At 43.0% G+C, this 19,504-nt stretch overlaps 1 protein-coding gene across 2 annotated transcripts; it reads right to left on the bottom strand.

The window, feature by feature from the left end:
* Window positions 1-341: 341 nt before the first annotated feature.
* Window positions 342-15,120, bottom strand: LOC109894590 (polyadenylate-binding protein 4-like). Of its 2 annotated transcripts, XM_020488190.1 has the most exons (15): window positions 15,032-15,120; window positions 14,452-14,649; window positions 8,445-8,638; window positions 8,216-8,331; window positions 6,566-6,705; window positions 6,313-6,407; window positions 6,023-6,160; window positions 5,771-5,866; window positions 5,392-5,661; window positions 5,091-5,181; window positions 4,811-4,936; window positions 4,565-4,698; window positions 1,357-1,447; window positions 1,033-1,163; window positions 342-925 (listed from the first exon to the last, which is right to left on the bottom strand). In XM_020488190.1, the coding sequence occupies exons 1-15, from the start codon at window positions 15,072-15,074 to the stop codon at window positions 824-826; spliced, it is 1,965 nt and encodes a 654-aa protein (XP_020343779.1). In that variant the 5' UTR covers window positions 15,075-15,120; the 3' UTR covers window positions 342-823. The 2 variants fall into 2 exon arrangements, with proteins under 2 accessions (XP_020343779.1, XP_020343781.1); XM_020488192.2 differs by having other exon boundaries at window positions 14,452-15,051.
* Between the last annotated feature and the right edge of the window lie 4,384 nt (window positions 15,121-19,504).

Genomic DNA, 19,504 nt, shown 5'->3' with positions numbered 1-19,504 from the left:
GTTCAGCATGATTACACCCCAGTGACACTCCACCAAGCTAGAATCATTAAAAAGTCCTCGTCAACTCATCAAAATTGTCATTTTTTTGTCACCGTTGTTGGCTAGTTGGTATAATAGTGGTCTCAGTCCTCAATTCCCAAATTATATTTACTTTATGCTCCCCAGTCTGCGAAGGTAGCTAGTTTAATGTACCATAATCCTTTGGTTTTGTGAAATGAATTAATAATTTGACCAAAATTGAATATTTCTTCAACGCTTCACTTGAGCAATGCGATGTTTACGCACTATGGGGCTACGGTAGTATGCAAACTATAGTGGAAAAGAAAAAACAGACAATGTGGTAAACTTGATATATTAATCCCTTTATTGAGAATAACATACCAAACCACCCATGATAACATGGGATAGAGGAATCCAATTTTTCAAATCATTAAACAAAACTTTCAAACAAAGAACTAAGAGCAAAGCTAATTTTCCTTATAGAAAAAGGTTCTGTCCTGGCCACAAAATAAAGGGACTTAGTTAGAAGAATTCCATTACTTTTTGCTTTTGGTAAAGTTTAAAATTGTTACACAACTAGAAAAATTAACTATTGTAATATTTTGTTTATTAATGCTCAAGTACGTTAAAAGGTATTCTTTATAACCTTGTTTTTTTTTACATTTTTTGCATAGGATTTTGTAGAAGACCCAGGCATTTGCGACCAATGTAGTAATCTCTACCAGTCTTTTCCCAGTTGCCTGTGTAAAAAAAGAAGCAAAACAAGCATAGGATGAGAAATATTATGATTATTTTTTAACATTTAGTAAGCGGTCTTTACACATCAGGAGGTAGTGGCAGCAGCGGTTGTAGTGATGACTCCCACTTTCTGTGTGGCATCCTTCTTTGCCTGGTGGGCCTGGAGCACGGCAACAGCCTCCTCCACCTGCACAAACACACAGTGAAATAGGAGACAGTCAGAGATTTGGACAAAACTATGACTCTTAGATCCCTTCTTATGATCTTATTCTGATATTATCCTGTTGCTGGTACCTTGGAGCGCAAGGATTCGTTGGACTCCAGCATGTGCAGCAGCTCAGAGTTGTCGATCTCAAGCAGCATTCCAGTGATCTTCCCTGCCAAGCTGGGGTGCATGGGCTGGATCAGGGGGAACAGGCGCTCCCCTGAGAGAGAGAGAGAGAGAGCGAGAGAGAGAGCGAGCGAGATGAAAGGTTAAGAATGGTTCTCACGGGTAAAATGATACTGTATAATTGCACCTTGTTGCATTGATGTTCAAAATCCCTCCAAAGGGTCTAGACTCTAGAACTTCCAAGGAACAATATGACACACCGCCAATCTGTTCCAGCACTCACTCACCTAGCATCTGCTTCTGCTCCTGAGGCGGTGCAGCAGCCAGCACAGAGGCTGTGAGAGGCTCCTGACCCTGCACATCTACAGCTTGTTGAGACTGAGAATAGAAAGACAGGCCAAAAAGAGTTTAAAAACAGGGCAGTGATGAATATACAGTACCATTCAAAAGTTTGGACACACCTACTCATTCAAGGATTTTTCTTTATTTTTACAATGTAGAATAATAGTGAAGACATCAAAACTATGAAATAACACATGGAATCATGTAGTACCCAAGAAAGTGTTATAAAATATATGTTGTTTTTGTTTATTTGAGATTCTTCAAAGTAGCCACCCTTTGCCTTGATGACAGCTTTGCACACTCTTGGCATTCTCGCAAACTAGCTTCATAAGGAATTCTTTTCCGGTCTTGAAGGAGTTCCCATATATGCTGAGCACTTGGTGGCTGCTTTTCCTTCACTCTGCGGTCCAACTCATCCCAAACCATCTCAATTGGGTTGAGGCCGGAGATTGTGGAGGCCAGGTCATCTGATGCAGCATGCCCCTTCTTGGTCAATTAGCCCTTACACAGCCTGGGGGTTTGTTGGGTCATTGTCCTCTTGAAAAACAAATGAAAGCTCCCACTAAGCGCAAACCAGATGGGATGGCATATCGCTGCAGAATGCTGTGGTCGCCATGCTGGTTAAGTGTGCCTTGAATTCTAAATAAAGCAGACAGTGTCACCAGCAAAGTACCCCCACACCTCCCCCCCATGCTTCCCGGTGGGAACTACACATGCGGAGATCATCCTTTCACCTACTCTGCATCTCACAAAAGACACGGAGGTTGGAACTAATGTCCGTGATTCCTGGCCCAAGCAACTCTTCTTCTGATTGGTGTCCAGTAGTGGTTTCTTTGCAGAAATTCGACCAATGAAGGCCTGATTCATGCGATCTCCTCTGAACAGTTGATATTGAGATGTGTCTGTTACTTAATCCGTGAAGCATGTGTTTGGGCTACAATTTCTGAGGCTGATAACGCTAATGAACTTATCCTATGCAGCAGAGGTAACTCTGGTTCTTCCTTTCCTGTGGCGGTCCTCATGAGACAGTTTATCATCATAGCACTTGATGGTTTTTGCGACTGCACTTGAAGAAACGTTCAAAGTTCTTGACATTTTCCGGATTGACTGACCTTCATGTCTTAAAGTAATGATGGACTGTCATTTCTCTTTGCTTATTTGAGCTGTTCTTGACATATGGACTTGGTATTTTACCAAATAGGGCTTTCTTTATACCACCCCTACCTTGTCACAACACAACTGATTGGCTCAAATGCATTAGGGAAAGAAATTCCAAATTAACTTAACAAGGCACACCTGTTAATTGAAATGCATTCCAGGTGACTACCTCATGAAGCTGGTTGACAGAATGCCAAGAATGTGCAAAGCTGTCATCAAAGGCAAAGGGTGGCTACTTTGAAGAATCTCAAACATAAAATATATTTAGATTTGTTGAACACTTCTGTTACTACATGATTACATGTGTTATTTAATAGTTTGTCTTCACTATTATTCTACAATGTAGAAAATAGTAAAAATATAGAAAAACCCTTGAATGAGTAGGTGTCCAAACTTTTGACTTGTATTACATATGCATGTATGTATGTATGCATGTATGTATACAGTTGAAGTCAGAAGTTTACATACACCGTAGCCAAATACATTTAAAAACGCAGTTTTTCACAATTCCTGACATTTAATCCTAGTAAAAATTCCATCTTGGGTCAGTTAGGATCACCACTTTATTTTAAGAATGTGAAAAATCAGAATAATAGTAGAGAATGATTTCAGCTTTCATCACATTCCCAGTGAGTCAGAAGTTTACATACACTCAATTAGTATTTGGTAGCATTGCCTTTGTTTATCTTGGGTCAAACGTTTCTGATAGCCTCCCACAATAAATTGGGTGAATTAGAGCTGGTGTAACGGAGTCGGGTTTGTAGGCCTCCTTGCTTGTACACACTTTTTCAGTTCTGCCATCTATTTTGTGAAGCACCCCCACAACATGATGCTGCCAACCCCCATGCTTCACGGTTGGGATGATGTTCTTTGGCTTGCAAGCCTCCCCCTTTTTCCTCCAAACATAACAATGGTCATTATGGCCAAACAGTTATATTTTTGTTACGTCAGACCAGAGAACATTTCTCCAAAACGTACGATATTCGTCCCCATGTGCAGTTGCAAACAGTAGTCTGGCTGTTTTATGGCGGTTTTGGAGCAGTGGCTTCTTCCTTGCTGATCGGCCTTTCAGGTTGTCGATATAAGACTTGTTTTACTGTGGATATAGATACTTTGTACCCGTTTCCTCCAGCATCTTCACAAGGTTCTTTGATGTTGTTCTGGGATTGATTTGCACTTTTCGGATCAAAGTACGTTAATCTTCTAGGAGACAGAACGAGTCTCCTTCCTGAGCGGTATGACGGCTGCGTGGTCCTATGGTGTTTATACTTGTGTACCATTGTTTGTACAGAAGAGTGTACCTTCAGGTGTTTGGAAATTGCTCCCAAGGATGAACCAGACAATTCTTTTTCCTGAGGTTGGCTGATTTCTTTTGAGTTTCCCGTGATGTCAAGCAAAGAAGCACTGAGTTTGAAGGTAGGCCTTGAAATACAGCAACAGGTACACCTTCAATTATTTCAAATAATATATAAATTAGCCTATCAGAAGCATCTAAAGCCATGACATCATTTCCTGGAATTTTCCAAGATGTTTAAAGGCACAGTCAACTTAGTGCATGTACATTTCTGACCCACTGGAATTGTGATAAAGTGAATTATAAGTGAAATAATCTGTCAGTAAACAATTGTTGGAAAAATTACTTGTGTCATGCACAAAGTAGATGTCCTAACCGACTTGCCAAAACGATTGTTTGTTAAGACATTTGTGGAGTGGTTGAAAAACTAGTTTTAATGACTCCAACCTAAGTGCATGTAAACTTCCGAATTCAACTGTATATGAGTATATGGTTACCTACACCAGATATGTGCAGTTAAATGTGTTGTTTTACAGGGTCAGCCATGGTAATACGGCGCCTCTGGAGAAAATTAGGGTTAAGTTCCTTGCTCAAGGAGACTTTTCACCTTGTCGGCTCAGGTATTTGAACCAGCATCCTTTCGGTTACTGGCCTTACGCTCTAACCGCTAAGCTACCTATCGCCAGGTTAGTGAGTTTTACCTGCTGTGAGGCGATGGGGTGCACCACCTGGGGGTTAGTGTTGCGTACGTTTGTGGTGTACTTGTAGGATGTCATGGCCCGAGGGGCAGGGACTCCCATGGAGGGATGAGGACCCATGGCCTGGCCAACAATTCCTAATGGTAGGGATTAAACAAAGTATGTATGAGCCAAGCATATGAAGTTTGATGAGGTATTATTTCCACAATGTCAATTGTAATCAGAAGTACTGAGGCAATCCAGACTTACCAATTCTCTGAGCTCCAGAAGGCCCCATGCTTCGGGGGCTCTGGGCGCTGGCATTGGGAGTCAGGTGTCTCGGGTTGGCACGTGGACCAGGCTGGCGCAGGGAGTTGGGCATTCCCTGGAACCCACCTAGGAAGGAAGGTGGAGGCAGGGTTATTATTAGACAGAAGTTAAAGTCCCCATAATACAGTATGTCACCAGGACATGTAGTAGTTAAATAAACGTCGCCTGGATATACAACTCATGATAGACTGTCATTGTGTATGTCATCTCTAACCCTCACCTTGGCCTCTGCCACCCTGCTGCTGCCAGCAGGGGTTGTGCCTCATCTGGGCCAGCTGATTGGGTGCATAGTAGGTGGTCCTGTTCTGGGCCTGACGTGCACACACACACACAATGTTGCACAACATTAAAGTTCTCAATCTTACTCTACATTAAAAAAAAAATACTGATTCTTACTGGCATTTGCACAGCAGTCTATCATATCAACTGGCAGAACCCTGACATGGCTGTTGTGAAGGGCATTTCCAGTAAAGCACACAACTTTCAAACCCATTTGAACCCGCTCTCCTTTCAACACTAACCTGTGGCACTGCAGGCATGAAGTATCCGCTGGCGGGCTGGAACTGGTTGATGTTGGCGTTGGCTGGCATGGCCCTCATGCCAGCGATGCGCTGCACATACTGGTTAGTGAGGTGGGCTTTGCGCTCTTCTTTGCGCTGAGCCAAGGCCACGTAGATTGGCTTGGAGCCCACGATGCGCCCATTCATCTCAGTCACAGCCTTGGTGGCCTCCTCAGGAGAGGAGAAGCAGACGAACCCAAAGCCCTTGGACCGCCCCTCGTCCAGCATCACCTGCATTGAGAGAAGTCAGTTGTGTTTTTCTGGAGAACATACTCCAAATACAAAACTAAAAAGGGGTCATTGTTGTTGTACCACATTGACCTCTGCTAAACTCTCTCACCTTGGCACTGGTGATGGACCCGAATGGGGTAAACTCCTTTCGCAGTTTCTCGTCGTCAATGGTGTCGTCCAAGTTTTTAATGTAAAGGTTAACGCCCTGTAACCAGAAATACAGTCATGACCCACACACATACTCAGCCTGGCTTGTTGTCTAATGGGTGGGGACTATGAAACAATATGTTAGGTTGAATGATGGCATTTGTTTCTTATCAGTGTTCTATTAGACATAGTGGTGCCAGAGGAGGCGACTGACCTGGTAACGGCTGATCCTCTCCTGTTTCAACATCTCAAACTTTCTCCTTAGCTCTGCCTGCCGTTCCATCTTCTTCTGAGCACGCCCCACGAAGACGGTCTTCCCGTTGAACTCTAGACCGTTCATCTCCTCACATGCCTGAGTAGAGATTCATTCTTACAACCAGTGTATATGTAGTAAACCCATAAGTTAACAATGTGATGAGTGATTGTTTCAGTATTTTTCCACCAACCATGAAATCCCACCGACTGGTATGGACAACTGTTGTCATGTGGGTATAATATACCTACCATGTTAGCGTCCTCGTGTTTCTCGTAACTCACAAAGCCAAAACCTCTGGATTTGCCACTGGGGTCAGCCATAACCCTCACACTGAGAGTTTTACCTGCAGGGAGGAAAAGGGAATAATTATGACTCCGGTATATGAGTTTGGAGAAAGGCAAGTTCATGTCTAGGTTCCTTGGGTGGATTTCAAGACTAATGTGAAAAACTAAATGGCTCCACTAATGAGAAAACTCAGTATGACTCTGTGTCGCAGCTTACCGTATTGGTCAAACATTTCCTTTAGCTTGTCATCATTCATGTCGTCTCCAAAGTTCTTGATGTAGACGTTGGTGAACTCCTTTGCTTTGGCCCCCAGTTCTGCCTCCCTCTCCTTCCGAGACTTGAATCGTCCAACGAACCTAAACACAGCGAGAGCAGCAACAACTCTTGTAAAACAGTCCTGAGCAGGAGGGAGAAAGGGACTGTGATCCATCTCTCATGTTTTTCATCTGAGATACATGTTTTCTGGCTTCAAGCTGGTGTTCCCAGCACTGACATTGAGGATGCCCAGACATGACTACTAAATAGAAGGAAGCACTTCGTATAAGACAAGACCACATTGAGTCAGTCAAGCACCTCTCAGGAACAACATTGATCAACCTTGCATGGTTTATGGCACCACAATCAGGAAAACAGAGCATTCATGCTATACACCCAGAACACAGCACACAAACAATGACATTTCCTGGTCCAAGACCTGAAGGATGGAGGGACAGAGGTTCATAAAGAGGAAAGCTGAGGATCAAACAAGCTTGTTGGATCATCTTCCTCACCTCAGACTTTACCTTGCTATGCAGACCTCTCCCAATCCGTGCTCCAGTATTGCATTCCTGCACTCGCTCCATCACTAAAACACACAAGCGTGGTTAGACACACATACACACGCCAGGCAGGCAGGGTGGACAAACGTACAGACGGACATTCAGCTGACACGGGGTGTGAGGTGACCAGAGTGTGGACATGTTTTGTAGGTTTCAAAAAAGTAAGCGAGGTGGTAAAGTAAGAACTCCAGTAAGCACTGCAAAAAAACATTCACTGTTAGTTGTGTAGTTCAACAAACCACACAAAGCCATGGTTTATGGGGACTGAGTGTGGGGTGTTATATGGCTCGTTATATCTATCTACAGGCCTTTTTGGTTCCAGGTAGAACCCCTTTGGGTTCCATGTGTAACCCTTTCCAGAGGGTTCTACATGGAACCCGAAAGGGTTCTACCTGGAACCGAAAAAAGGGTTCTCCTATACCTATGGGGATGGCCAAAGAACCCTTTGAGTTCTCTCATTCACCTTCATTATCACAAGAAATGTTTTACTTCCCCCTTAACAAGTTGACAAGGCAAAAGACAATTCACAGTATAGGTAAACAGATGAGCTACTACAATCCTTATCAACATCCTAACTGCCCTTGATTGATATTAACCAGGAGTCTCCAACCCTATTCCTGGAGAGCTACCGTCCTGTAAGTTTTCACTCCAACCCTAATCTAGTGCACCTGATTCTAATTATTAGATGATTGATAAGCTGAATCAGGTTAGTTACAACTGGGATTGGAGTGAAAACCTACAAGAGGGTAGATCTCCAGGAACAGGGGCTGCGTTTCAAACTCATTAAAGACATACCCTCCTCCACTTACCCTCACCTTATGCCCTTGGGGGAATCCCCGCTGCCATCTTTGTCATTGGTCCCAATGATTAACCAAGCAAGGGAAGTTGGCAACGTAAGCCCCTCAGCCCTCGTTTTTGATCAAGTTAGCAAGTGTACAATTATGGTCACTCCGGGCCTGAAATTTCCCATAATTCAATTCACCAAGAAAAGTCAGCCAAAACTTAGAACCAACATTCCCCACCCTCTCCTAGTTAATCAGACACTCACACCTTGCGATCGTTCAGAAGCATGCCGTTCATCTTCTCGATGGCGCGGTCAGCTGCCTCCTGCGTTTCGAAGTGCACAAACGCGTATCCCTTGGATCCATTCTCATCACATACAACCTGTTTGAGAAAAAAAATGTATGCCGTTTAAAAAAAAATATGACATAGTATGTATACACATAATGTGTATACATGGTCATACAGATGTCTGGCCGGAAACACTTCCATCTTACTTTGCAAGACAGGATGTTCCCAAAGGCAGAGAAGGTGTCATAGAGGGCCTTGTTATCAATGGTCTTGTCCAGGTTCTTGATGAACACGTTGCCCACCCCAGACTTCCTGAGTGAGGGATCTCGCTGTGACCACATGATTCTGATTGGCTTCCCTTTCACTACATCAAAGTTCATGGTGTCCAGGGCTCTCTCGGCTAGAGGGCAGGGGGAGAGGTCAGAGGGTAGAGTCAGGGTGTTAACTTACAACATTAAAAACATCTCAACCACTGGGTCCACTACACCATGTTGTTTATGCTATTTAGTGCCCACTTCGAATCATGGACACCACACCACTCTGCATGCTACACCAAATGTACGCCTCCCAATCATTCACTCCACCAAATTGTGCCCTAGTGGACAAGACTAGAAGTTATTCCTGGTCATGTGGTCAGAAAAAAACTACTGGCCCCAGTTTAAGGCACATTGTTTTAAAGAACCCACGCTACTATTGGAGTGTCCTAACTACTAACTAGACCATGTGACTATGGAGTCTGACCCCCGCCTGCCACCACACTGACCAGCTGTGAGGGGAGGGCACACGGCGCTCACAGACACATGCGGCCTACAAGGCACTTCTGGTCCTAAGTCATCATTTATGCACACTCTCATAATGAATATAAACAATGGGATACATACTGTACATGTACGGTTATAATTCAAATGGGGCAAATGGCTCTTGAAAACGTGACATTCTTTAACAGGTTCTCTTTTAGAGGTTCTAATTAATACTAGCCACTATTCATTTTATTTGTCCAAACTACATTTGCTGCCAGTGTGCTGTCACTTCGATTTACATTTCTAGATCTGCCTATCGTTATTTATGTTGTGCCAGTTCGCATTTTCCTGCTGCCTCTCTCATGTCCCCTCATGTCCATCTGGGCACACGTGCCAACCAGAGACCTCCCCTTTGTTCCCGTCACTCCACAGCAACACACACCCGGGCTTTAGAGCTAAACATGTCCGCTAACAAAACGGAGCCCGCTTGCGTCTGCTGGCATCAGCAGTTAGCTGTGCAATTGTACTTCACACAAACCAGCTCAGAGATGGTGTGTGATGGTTTCTCGTTGTTCTGGAAGGTTTCCCATGGCCAACCTTGATGAAAAAAAATTTGCACCATGTGGAGCTGGGATTGCTGAATGGATGAATAGCAGAAATAGATAAACACATCAAACAAGAGGTGAACTGAATGTAACACACAAAAAACCCTTGAAGTGAACTTCACCAGGTCAATGTGATACTAGAAATGTATTTTGTCATAAAACTGAAAATTTTATTCTAGGCGAGGCAGGTAGCAACCCTAATATATTCTGTCAAAATTACCCTTAAATTGAGACTTTATAGGGTTTTAGATATTATAGGCAGGGAATATTTAGGCTGCCTGAGATATTTAGAGAGGGGTCCTGAGAGTATGTGCTAGTGTGGAATGTGAGTTGAGCATTATCTGCCTGCCATTGATGGGAGACACATTCAACAAGAATGTTCAGATGATCAACACCAGGTCTTGAGACTTAAATGCAGCGGTGACATGCTGAAAGTGGGGATGGTCAGCCAAAGCGACTTCAGACACATGAAGGAAGTTCTCAAATTCACTGAACAAAAATATGAAAACACAACCATTAAAGATTTTACTGAGTTACAGTTCATATAAAAAGGAAATACCTGAACTGAATTAATTAAAATAAATTCACTAGGCCCTAAATCTATGGATTTCACTTGACTGGGAATACAGATATGCATCTGTTGGTCACAGATACCTTAAAAATGAAAAAGGTAGGGGTGTGGATCCAAAAACCAGTCAGTATCTGGTATCCATTTGCCTCCCACACATCTCCTTCGCATAGAGTTGATCAGGCTGTTGATTGTGGCCTGTGGAATGTCCTCTTCAATGGCTGTGTGAAGTTCCTGGATATTGGCGAGAACTGGAAGATTGTCTTACTCGTCAATCCAGAGCGTCCCAAACATGCAGGCCATGGAAGAACTGGGACATTTTAAGCTCGCAGGAATTGTGTACAGATCCTTGCGACATGGGGCCATGCATTATCATGCTGAAACATGAGGTGATGAGGTGAATGAATGGCACGACAATAGGCCTCAGCATTTCGTCATGGTGTCTCTGTTTATTCAAATTGCCATCGATAAAATGCAATTGTGTTCGTTGTCCATAGCTTATGCCTGCCCATGCCATTGCCCCATGGTGGAGGTGGGTTTCTCTGTTCACAACGTTGACATCAGCAAACCAATCGCCCACACATGCTGTCTGCCATCTGCCCAGTACAGTTGAAACCAGGATTAATCTATGAAGAACACACTTCTTCAGCGTGCCAGTGGCCACCGAAGGTGAGCATTTGCCCACTGAAGTCGGTTACAACGCCAAACAGCAGTCAGGTCAAGACACTGGTAAAGATGACGAACACGTAGATGAGCTTCCCTGAGACGGTTTCTGACAGTTTCTGCAGAAATTCTTCAGGTGTGCAAACCCACAGTTTCATCAGATGCCCGAGTGACTGGTCTCAGACGATCCCGCAGGTGAAAAAGTCAGATGTGGAGGTCCTAGGCTGGCGTGGTGAGGCCGGTTGGACGTACTGCCAAATTTTCCAAAACGACATTGAAGACAGCTTATGGTAGAGCAATTAACATTAAATTCTCTGGTAACAGCTCTGGTGGACATTCCTGCAGTGAGCATGCCAATTGCACGCTCCCTTTACATCGAGACGTCTGTGGCAATGTGTTGTGTGACAAATCAGCAAATTGTATAGTGGCCTTTTACTGTGGATGGATTATCTTAGCAAATGAGAAATTCTCACTAACGGACATAAACAAACTTGGGCACAAAATCTTAAAGAAATAAGCTTTTTGTGTGTATGGAACATTTTTGGGATCTTTTATTTCAGCTCATGGAACATGGGAACATGTGGCGTTTATATTTTTGTTCAGTGTATGTGGTAGTAGTTGTACTAGACTTTTACTTCCTGACATGATGCTAGGTTGAAGATGACAAAAGGTTAAAAGCCAACTCATGCTTGACCCAACAATGTAGTCGGAGACTTCGTCTGGAGAGTGCGACAGCATAACGAGGGGCGGGTGGTCTTGTATAAACATAAACTCACTTCCTTGACAACTTACTTCACAATAGCTCTGCTCAGCGCAAGAAGCCCTGACGTATGCATCGCAGTAAACGCTGTACGGCCACTTCAGACGTCAAATTGACCATGCCTTTAAAACAACGGGATTCTAATATCCCATAACTCTTTGCAACAATGGGACTAGCTATGCTAGTTAGCAATGGCGATGGTAACAGGTTTGTGATGTCGTCTAAACCTGTATATTCACAACCTAGACATATTGTGTTTGTGATCAAAATACAACCTCCAGGTAATATTGCCATGGGATTCTCTCTACACTGGCTCAGACAAGTGATGGCAGGTGCAAAATCAAAACATCCCAAACTGCATAAACAGTCGGCAGACAGGCACCTTCATAGAACACAAATTATAGCTCAATCCTGCCAGGTCACACTCACCAACAAATACAGCATTCTACTGTAGATGATAACTCTACATTGGATAATGAGAAGAGTGATTGATGAATCAAGTGGTATATCAAAGCATGAAATTCTGTTGTATTTCAGAATTCTTACAATAGCCACAGGATTGGGGCTTAGACTGACTCCCAATGCAAATGCTGGAAATTCCTCAAGTGTGTACCCTCGTATGGCGTAAATTGGGAGTGGATTTGGGAAAGAAATTGTAAGCCCCTAAAACATGAGTAAAACATTACAGATCCACATGTAGTGAAGAACATGGAGATGTGAATTACACAACCCTTCAACAATTACTGAAGAATTCCAACCATAAATAGGTGTTACATCCCAGAGAAAAGTTTCTGCTTCTACAAATACATTCCTGCTATCTATTGACTTATTCTTTTCAGACGACACACAAATGCATGACATAACATGATCCAAAGAAAGCAGAGAAATGCACAAGTTAATGTTCAGATGTGCCTTTTCTTCCTCTCTGTGTGTGTAAGGCAGCAGGGGAGGCGATGGGAATTCATTTCACTGCAGAACAGTTTCCTGGTGGCCCTTTAAATAGGAGCTCAAATGGGTCACTTTGGGTTCCAGCGTTTCCCAAACTCAGTCCTCGAGACCCCAAGGGGTGCACATTTTGGTTTTTGCCCCAACACTACACAGTTGATTCAAATGATCAAAACTTGATGATTAGTTGATTTGAATCAGCTGTGTAGTGCTAGGGCAAAAGCCAAAAACGTGGGATCCTGAGGACAGAGTTTGTGAAACCCTGGGTTAGGCAGTGTGGAGCAGTACTTTGGAGCAAAACTGTAGCGCCACTTATTCAAAGGTAAATGCAGAACACAGACAGTAGCCTGGCTACAACATGTACAAAGCAGGAGTCTTGGAGCAGATTCTGGTCAATCCTCCAATACTGTCAGATGGAAGAAGTGGGCCATCATTGCTATATGGGTCGAGATACTATTCCAAATGTGTACTTCTCCACTCAACAGAGTTGGTCCATGCAAGGCAAAAAGTCATTTTGAGAGTCTGTACCGTATGCTTTAGTAGACTGACTGTGCCATGCATGGTTCTGAGCAAGTTTACTTGAGTCCAAAGTGAGGGAAAACATTTATCCTCTCCCATTAATTTTGTTAATTGCAGAGTTGGGGCTTAGCCTACACCTCTTAGATTGCATTTGTATTGATGTTTGCACTAGGTAGTGGAGTCGGGAGGTAACAACAGAGCTCTATATAGGTAACATAGGTGTGAATTATGTAGATATGATCAGAAGTATGTGGACACCTGCTCATTGAAACTCTTATTCCAAAATCATGGGCATCAATACAGAGTTGGTCCCGCTTTGCTGCTATAACAGCCTCCACTCTTCTGGGAAGGCTATCCACAAGATGTTGGAACATTGCTGCGGGGACTTGCTTCCATTCAGCCACAAGAGCATTAGTGAGGTCGGGTACTGATGTTAGGGGATTAGGCCTGGCTCGCAGTGTGCATTCCAATTCACCCCAAAGCTGTTCGATGGGATTGAGGTCAGGGCTCTGTGTAGGCCAGTTAAGTTCTTCCACGCCAATCTCAACAAACCATTTCTGTATGGACCTCATTTTGTGCACGGGAGCATTGTCATGCTTAAACAGGAAAGGGCCGTCCCCAAGCTGTTGCCACAAAGTTGGAAGCTTTAAGATTTCCCCTCACTGGAACTAAGGGGCCTAGCCTGAACCATGAAAACAGCCCCAGGCCATTATTCCTCATCCACCAAACTTTACAGTTGGCACTATACATTAGGGCAGGTAGCGTTCTCCTTGAACGACACTTAGCATTGCACATGGGGATCTTAGGCTTGTGTGCTGTTGCTCGGCAAAGAAAACCCATTTCATGAAGCTCCCGACAAACAATTATTGTGCTTACGTTGCTTCCAGAGGCAGTTTGGAACTCTGTAGTGAGTGTGAGCTTGTGTGGCCTACCACTTCGCGTATGAGACGTTGATGTTCCTAGACTATCCACTTCACAATAACAGCACTTAAGTTCACTGGGGCAGCTCTAGCAGGGCAGAAATGTACTAACTTGTTGAAAAGGTGGCGTCCTATGACGGTGCCATGTTGAAAGTCACTGAGCTCTTCAGTAAGGCCAGTCTCTACTGCCAATGTTTGTCTATGGACATTGCATGGCAGTGTGTTCGATTTTATACACCTTTCTGCAACGGGTATGGCTCAAATAGCCGAATTCACTAATTTGATGGGGTGTCTAAACTTTGGTATATATTGTGTACTTTCTAACGGGAAATCATAACAATTGATACTCTTTAAAAGCAAGATGTGCTTTACATTGTATCCTCTTAGACAGATGCACAGAATAACACGGACAACATGTTCAAATCAAAGATCAAATCAACTCTTCACCGTAATGCAAACAAACACCGATTTTGAGGCATGCTTTTTTTCTTACCGTCCGTGGGTTGCGAGAAATTCACATAGGCATAACCCAGAGAGCGTCGGGTGATCATATCACGACATACTCGAATAGACAGCACTGGTCCAGCTGGGCTGAATTTCTCATACAGCATAGCTTCAGTGATATCAGGGTGCAGGTCGCCAACATATAGAGAAGCCATTGGATAACTCCCCTCATTCGCTGTGTTCATTTCTTGAAGTGCACAAAATGTATGAATTATTCCCTCGCGTTAGCCACGAGAATTGTTAAGAATTGTCCGCCGAGGCAGAATCTGTGCGTAATGAGCCTAAGACGCTCTTTCCACCAAAATGTGACTTGACCTAAAAGTATTCCACGACTCGCTGACGAGAAAAGAGACAGCTAAAACAGAATGGAATTTCGGCGTAATCTCCTGAAAATTCGATTTGTCCTAAACATCGGTTTAAGCCCGAGGCCTATTATTAACTCCCCAAATAATGTTTTGCGATTTAAAATATTGTTTAGATTACGACAGCTACTTATTTTTTATATTTTATGAATTTTATGTTTTTTAAAATATTTTTAAAGTTGTTAAAGAACGGTGAGTTACACTCACGGTTGTTTTGTGGCTGGGGAAAGAGACTGCGTGGGAAAAGCATGGGCACTATATAGACAGTGCAGTACGCAGAAGAAATAGACAGGGTCAAACTTGTGATAGGAAAAAAACTGAGCATGCGTTATAAAAGGGAGCGCGGCGGGTGTTCCGTCACAACTACTCAACACAAATCCCTACAGCGACATCTGGGAGTGACCACAGCTTTTTGCCATTGACCAGGTTTATTAAACCCCCCAAAAAATCAGTACGACATGTGTAGGGTAACATGGGGTAAAACTACCCACCTAAGATCAATGTCTAATTGCTGAAAAAAAAGTTAGGATATGTTTAACATTTTATTTTTAAGTGGATGATGGTCATGCTTATGGTAACAAACTATGATGGAAAATGGCTGCAGTTGACAAAACATTTTTTAAATAAAATGTCATTTTTATGTAAGGAGCATTTGATTAGTTGAGGACGATTTATTTGGTCAAGTGTGATTATATCTACAACTTTTTCTAAATGACAAAAAATTAAATATATATATATTTACCTCATTGTTTTGATGGAATGACTTCAAACTGATGAAAAACCGGAATTACCGGTATTATCACACAGTGGGCGTCTCACCCCATTAGTGGTATAAAAAGTACTCAATTTTCATAATTCTACTTGAGTTAAAGTCTAAAAGTATTTGGTTTAAAATATACTTAGTGCATTCAGAAAGGATTCAGACACCTTGACTTTTTCCACATTTTGTTAAGTTACATCCTTATTCTAAAATGGATTAAATAAATAAAAATCCTCAATCTACACACTACCCAATAATGACAAAGCGAAAACAGGTTTTTAGAAGTGTTTGGAAATGTAAAAAAAAACAGAAATACCTTATTTACGTAGGTATTCAGAGCCTTTGCTATGGGACTCGAAATTGAGCTCAGGTGCATCCGGTTTCCATTGATTATCCTTGAAGATGTTTACACAACTTGATTGGAGTCCACCTGTGGTCAATTCAATTGATTGGATGTTATTTGTCTATATAAGGTCCCACAGTTGACAGCGCATGTCAGAACAAAAACCAAGCCATGAGGTCGAAGGAATTGGCCGTAGAGCTCTGAGACACGATTGTGGCGAGGCACAGATCTGGGGAAGGGTACTAAAAAATGTCTGTAGCATTGCAGGTCCCCAAGAACATAGTGACCTCCATAATTATTAAATGGAAGACGTTTAGAACCACCAAGACTCTTCCTAGAGCTGGCTGCCCGGCTAAACTGAGAAATCGGGGGAGAAGGGCCTTGGTCAGGGCGGTGACCAAGAGCCCAATGATCACTTGGACAAAGCTCCAGAGTTCCTCTGTGGAGCTGGGAGAACCTTCCAGAAGGACAACCATCTCTGCAGCACAACACCAATCAGGCCTATATGGTAGAGTGGCCAGACCATGAGAAAAGGCACATGACAGCCCACTTGGAGTTTGCCAAAAGGCACCTAAAGGACTCTGACAATTATAAACAAGATCCTCTGATCTGATGAAACTAAGATTGAACTCTGGCCTGAATGCCAAGTGTCACGTCTGGAGGAAACCTGGCACCATCCCTACGGTGAAGCATTATGGTGGCAGCATAATGCTGATTCACATCAATGCGCTATGTAGATATCAATAAGTTAAATCTGTATCACCGTAGACGACACCTGTCATCCTTACCTCCGAGTGTTTATTCAAGTTGGATCATCTTAGGTTGCCTACAGCAGTCGCATCATTGGAAGATATAGTTTGGACTGTAGCCTACAAAAGCCCACTCCTACGCTTTTCCCGCAATCCATCAAACACATTTGGTGTGTCATCATAGTGCTCTCTGACTTGTGGTCAGACTCGATCAGGTGGAACGAACTTAAACTTTCGCCTGTTTTCAATTATGATTTGAATGTCATTGAGAACAGAGAAGTGTCAAAAAAAATCTAACATCCTTTCTGAATTTCAAAGTAATCATTGAAGTAATCTAGTTTTTCAAAAGTGTCTAATCTGATTACAATATTTTTGCTGGTAATATAACAGATTACAGTTACCATTATTTGCAATCCCTTACATGTAACGTAATACATGTAATCCGTTACACCCCAACCCTGGCTGCGTGGATGTTTTTCAGCGCAGGGACTGGGAGACTAGTCAGGACTGAGGGAAAGATGAACGTAGCAAAGTACAGAGAGATCCTTGATGAAAACCTGCTCCAGAGCCCTCAGGATCTCAGTCTGGGGCGAAGGTTCACCTTCCAACAGGACAATGACCCCAAGCACTCAGCCATGACAATGCAGGAGTGGCATTTCTGGAGAGACCTGAAAATAGCTGTGCAGCTATGCTCCCCATCGAACCTGATAGAGTTTGAGAGAATGGGAGAAACTCACCAAATACAGGTGTGCCAAACTTCAAGCGTCATACCCAAGAAGACTCGAGGCAGTAATCACTGCCAAAGGTGCTTCAACAAAGTACTGATTTAAAGGGTCTAAATAATTATGTAAATGTGTTATTTCAGTTTTATTTTTAATAAATTAGCAAAAATGTCAACCTGTTTTTGCTTTGTCATTATGGCGTATTGTGTGTAGATTGATGAGGGGGAAAAATGAGTACATTCTAGAATAAGGCTGTAATGTAACAAAATGTGGAGAAAGTCGAGGGGTCGGAATACGATCCGAATGCACTGTAAGTGTATATGCACAGCAGTGTTCTAGAATATTGGACTGTTGGCTTTCATACTTTTCACATTTTCAGAGCAGATCAAGCAACTGTCAACACATTAAAATGAATAGAGGATGCATACCGGTAGATGCATTGTTTGGGAATTGTGGGGAGGTGCTGGTTCAGGCTGTTTGTACCCTGCAGATGGTGGTCTCAGTGCCATGTAGCTACAATGGGATACTAGACTATTGCATCAGTGTCTTTGGACTATGATTTATGTAACCATAATGCTCACTCCACATTTCATTCTAAATGGCTAGGCTTACTGCTTGCAATGTTTTTCAACTGTAAAAAATGTTTATTTGCAGGACAAAGACTTAGAATGCCTGAAGTGCATCGCTTTTCTTTTCTGGTTGGCTAGCAAGTTTCACCATCCAATTATTTCAGATCTAGCCTACAGGAGTGCAAGTTTCACCATGACACGGACTGCATACATTGGGACATGAGAATGATTATAATATGTCAATTATAGAACTCTATAGGCTACAGGCTGGCTTTCTCAGGCTATAGGCAATCTGATACATGACACAGATCGGTGTGAGGGCATGTAAACCGTAACCAATGTATTCATGAGAATATTCGGCCTACATGGGTAATGGAAACTTCTATGATATCATGGTGGTCTGCAAACAAACGTTTGCATGTGCTCATACATAACAGCATGAACAGCATGTGCTCATACATAACCTAATCAGGTGTAACAGTATAGCTTCCGTCCCTCTCCTCGCCCTTACCTGGGCTTGAACCAGGAACCCTCTACACACATTGACAACAGCCACCCTCGAAGCATCGTTACCCACCGCTCCACAAAAGCCACGGCCCTTGCAGAGCAAGGTGAACAACTACTTCATGGTCTCAGAGCGAATGACGTCACCGATTGAAACGCTATTAGCTCGCACCCCCGCTAACTAGCTAGCCATTTCACATTGGTTACACAGAATTAACCCGGTGTTCTCTTTTAGGCTTACTTACCTTACTCCAGGACTCCATAGTCTCAGACTAACTAAGACAAATTTAAGCCACGTTCATGAAAACTACTTAAATGCCCTAGTTTAACAAGTATACATTAAGGCCTACTCCTGACTTAATCTAAACCCTATCTGTGAAACCGGCCCGAAGTGTTTGTTGTCATTCAACAAGAGAAGACTAGTTTTCATGTAGATTTTTTAAACTTGAGAAATACTGCACCAAACATCTTAGCTTGATGTAAGTTTGTGCGACTATGACCTGTGGAAAAATGTATAAATTAATGACAGATTACTTGATTTAGTAAGTGTTTCTATGTTGTTGCTACTGTGGGTCAAGAGAGACATACAACAGTAATATTTCCGCTTTGCTCTCATTTTTCAAGCAAAAGTCTTTTTGGGAGTATGAGAGAGGGGTGAGATAGTGAACTTTTCGACTGTCAGGCGGACCGACCGCCCCGGAGACACCATTGGAAATGCACCAAGATCCAGGAATCTGAAGATTGAGCTGAGGAGGACGCTGCTCTCAGATGCAGAGTAGCCCACGTTTTGCGAGCATGGAGAGGGTAGAGATAGTCAGACTAGTAAAGTGTGCTAAGGAACAGAAGCTGGGTATTGGAGAAAGGCCATCAGTTCTACCAGACAATACAGCTGATGAAGGTGCATGAACTTGGTGAACGGATAGAGGTGGTTATGAGCAGTGAGGAAGAAGGTGAAGAGCCGAGTGCAGAGGGAAGATGAGTGTTGAGGAAGAATGGCACCAAGTACGAACTGTACTCTGCTGTCTCTGATGGC

Source organism: Oncorhynchus kisutch, linkage group LG7, assembly GCF_002021735.2.
Source record: "Oncorhynchus kisutch isolate 150728-3 linkage group LG7, Okis_V2, whole genome shotgun sequence".
Classification (NCBI taxonomy): Eukaryota; Metazoa; Chordata; class Actinopteri; order Salmoniformes; family Salmonidae; genus Oncorhynchus; species Oncorhynchus kisutch.
The sequence above is the reverse complement of the archived record's forward strand: the minus strand, read 5'-3'. Positions and strand labels throughout refer to the sequence as shown.

Bases quoted from the DNA above. Each gene is read 5' to 3' on its own strand.
- LOC109894590 (XM_020488190.1), bottom strand. From the start codon at position 15,074: ATGCTTTTCCCACGCAGTCTCTTTCCCCAGCCACAAAACAACC. The intron at 5,867-6,022 runs GTCAGTCGCCTC...TTCTGGTTACAG, and splicing joins AGAGGATCAGCCGTTACCAG to GGCGTTAACCTTTACATTAA. The intron at 926-1,032 runs GTACCAGCAACA...GTGTTTGTGCAG, and splicing joins ACGAATCCTTGCGCTCCAAG to GTGGAGGAGGCTGTTGCCGT.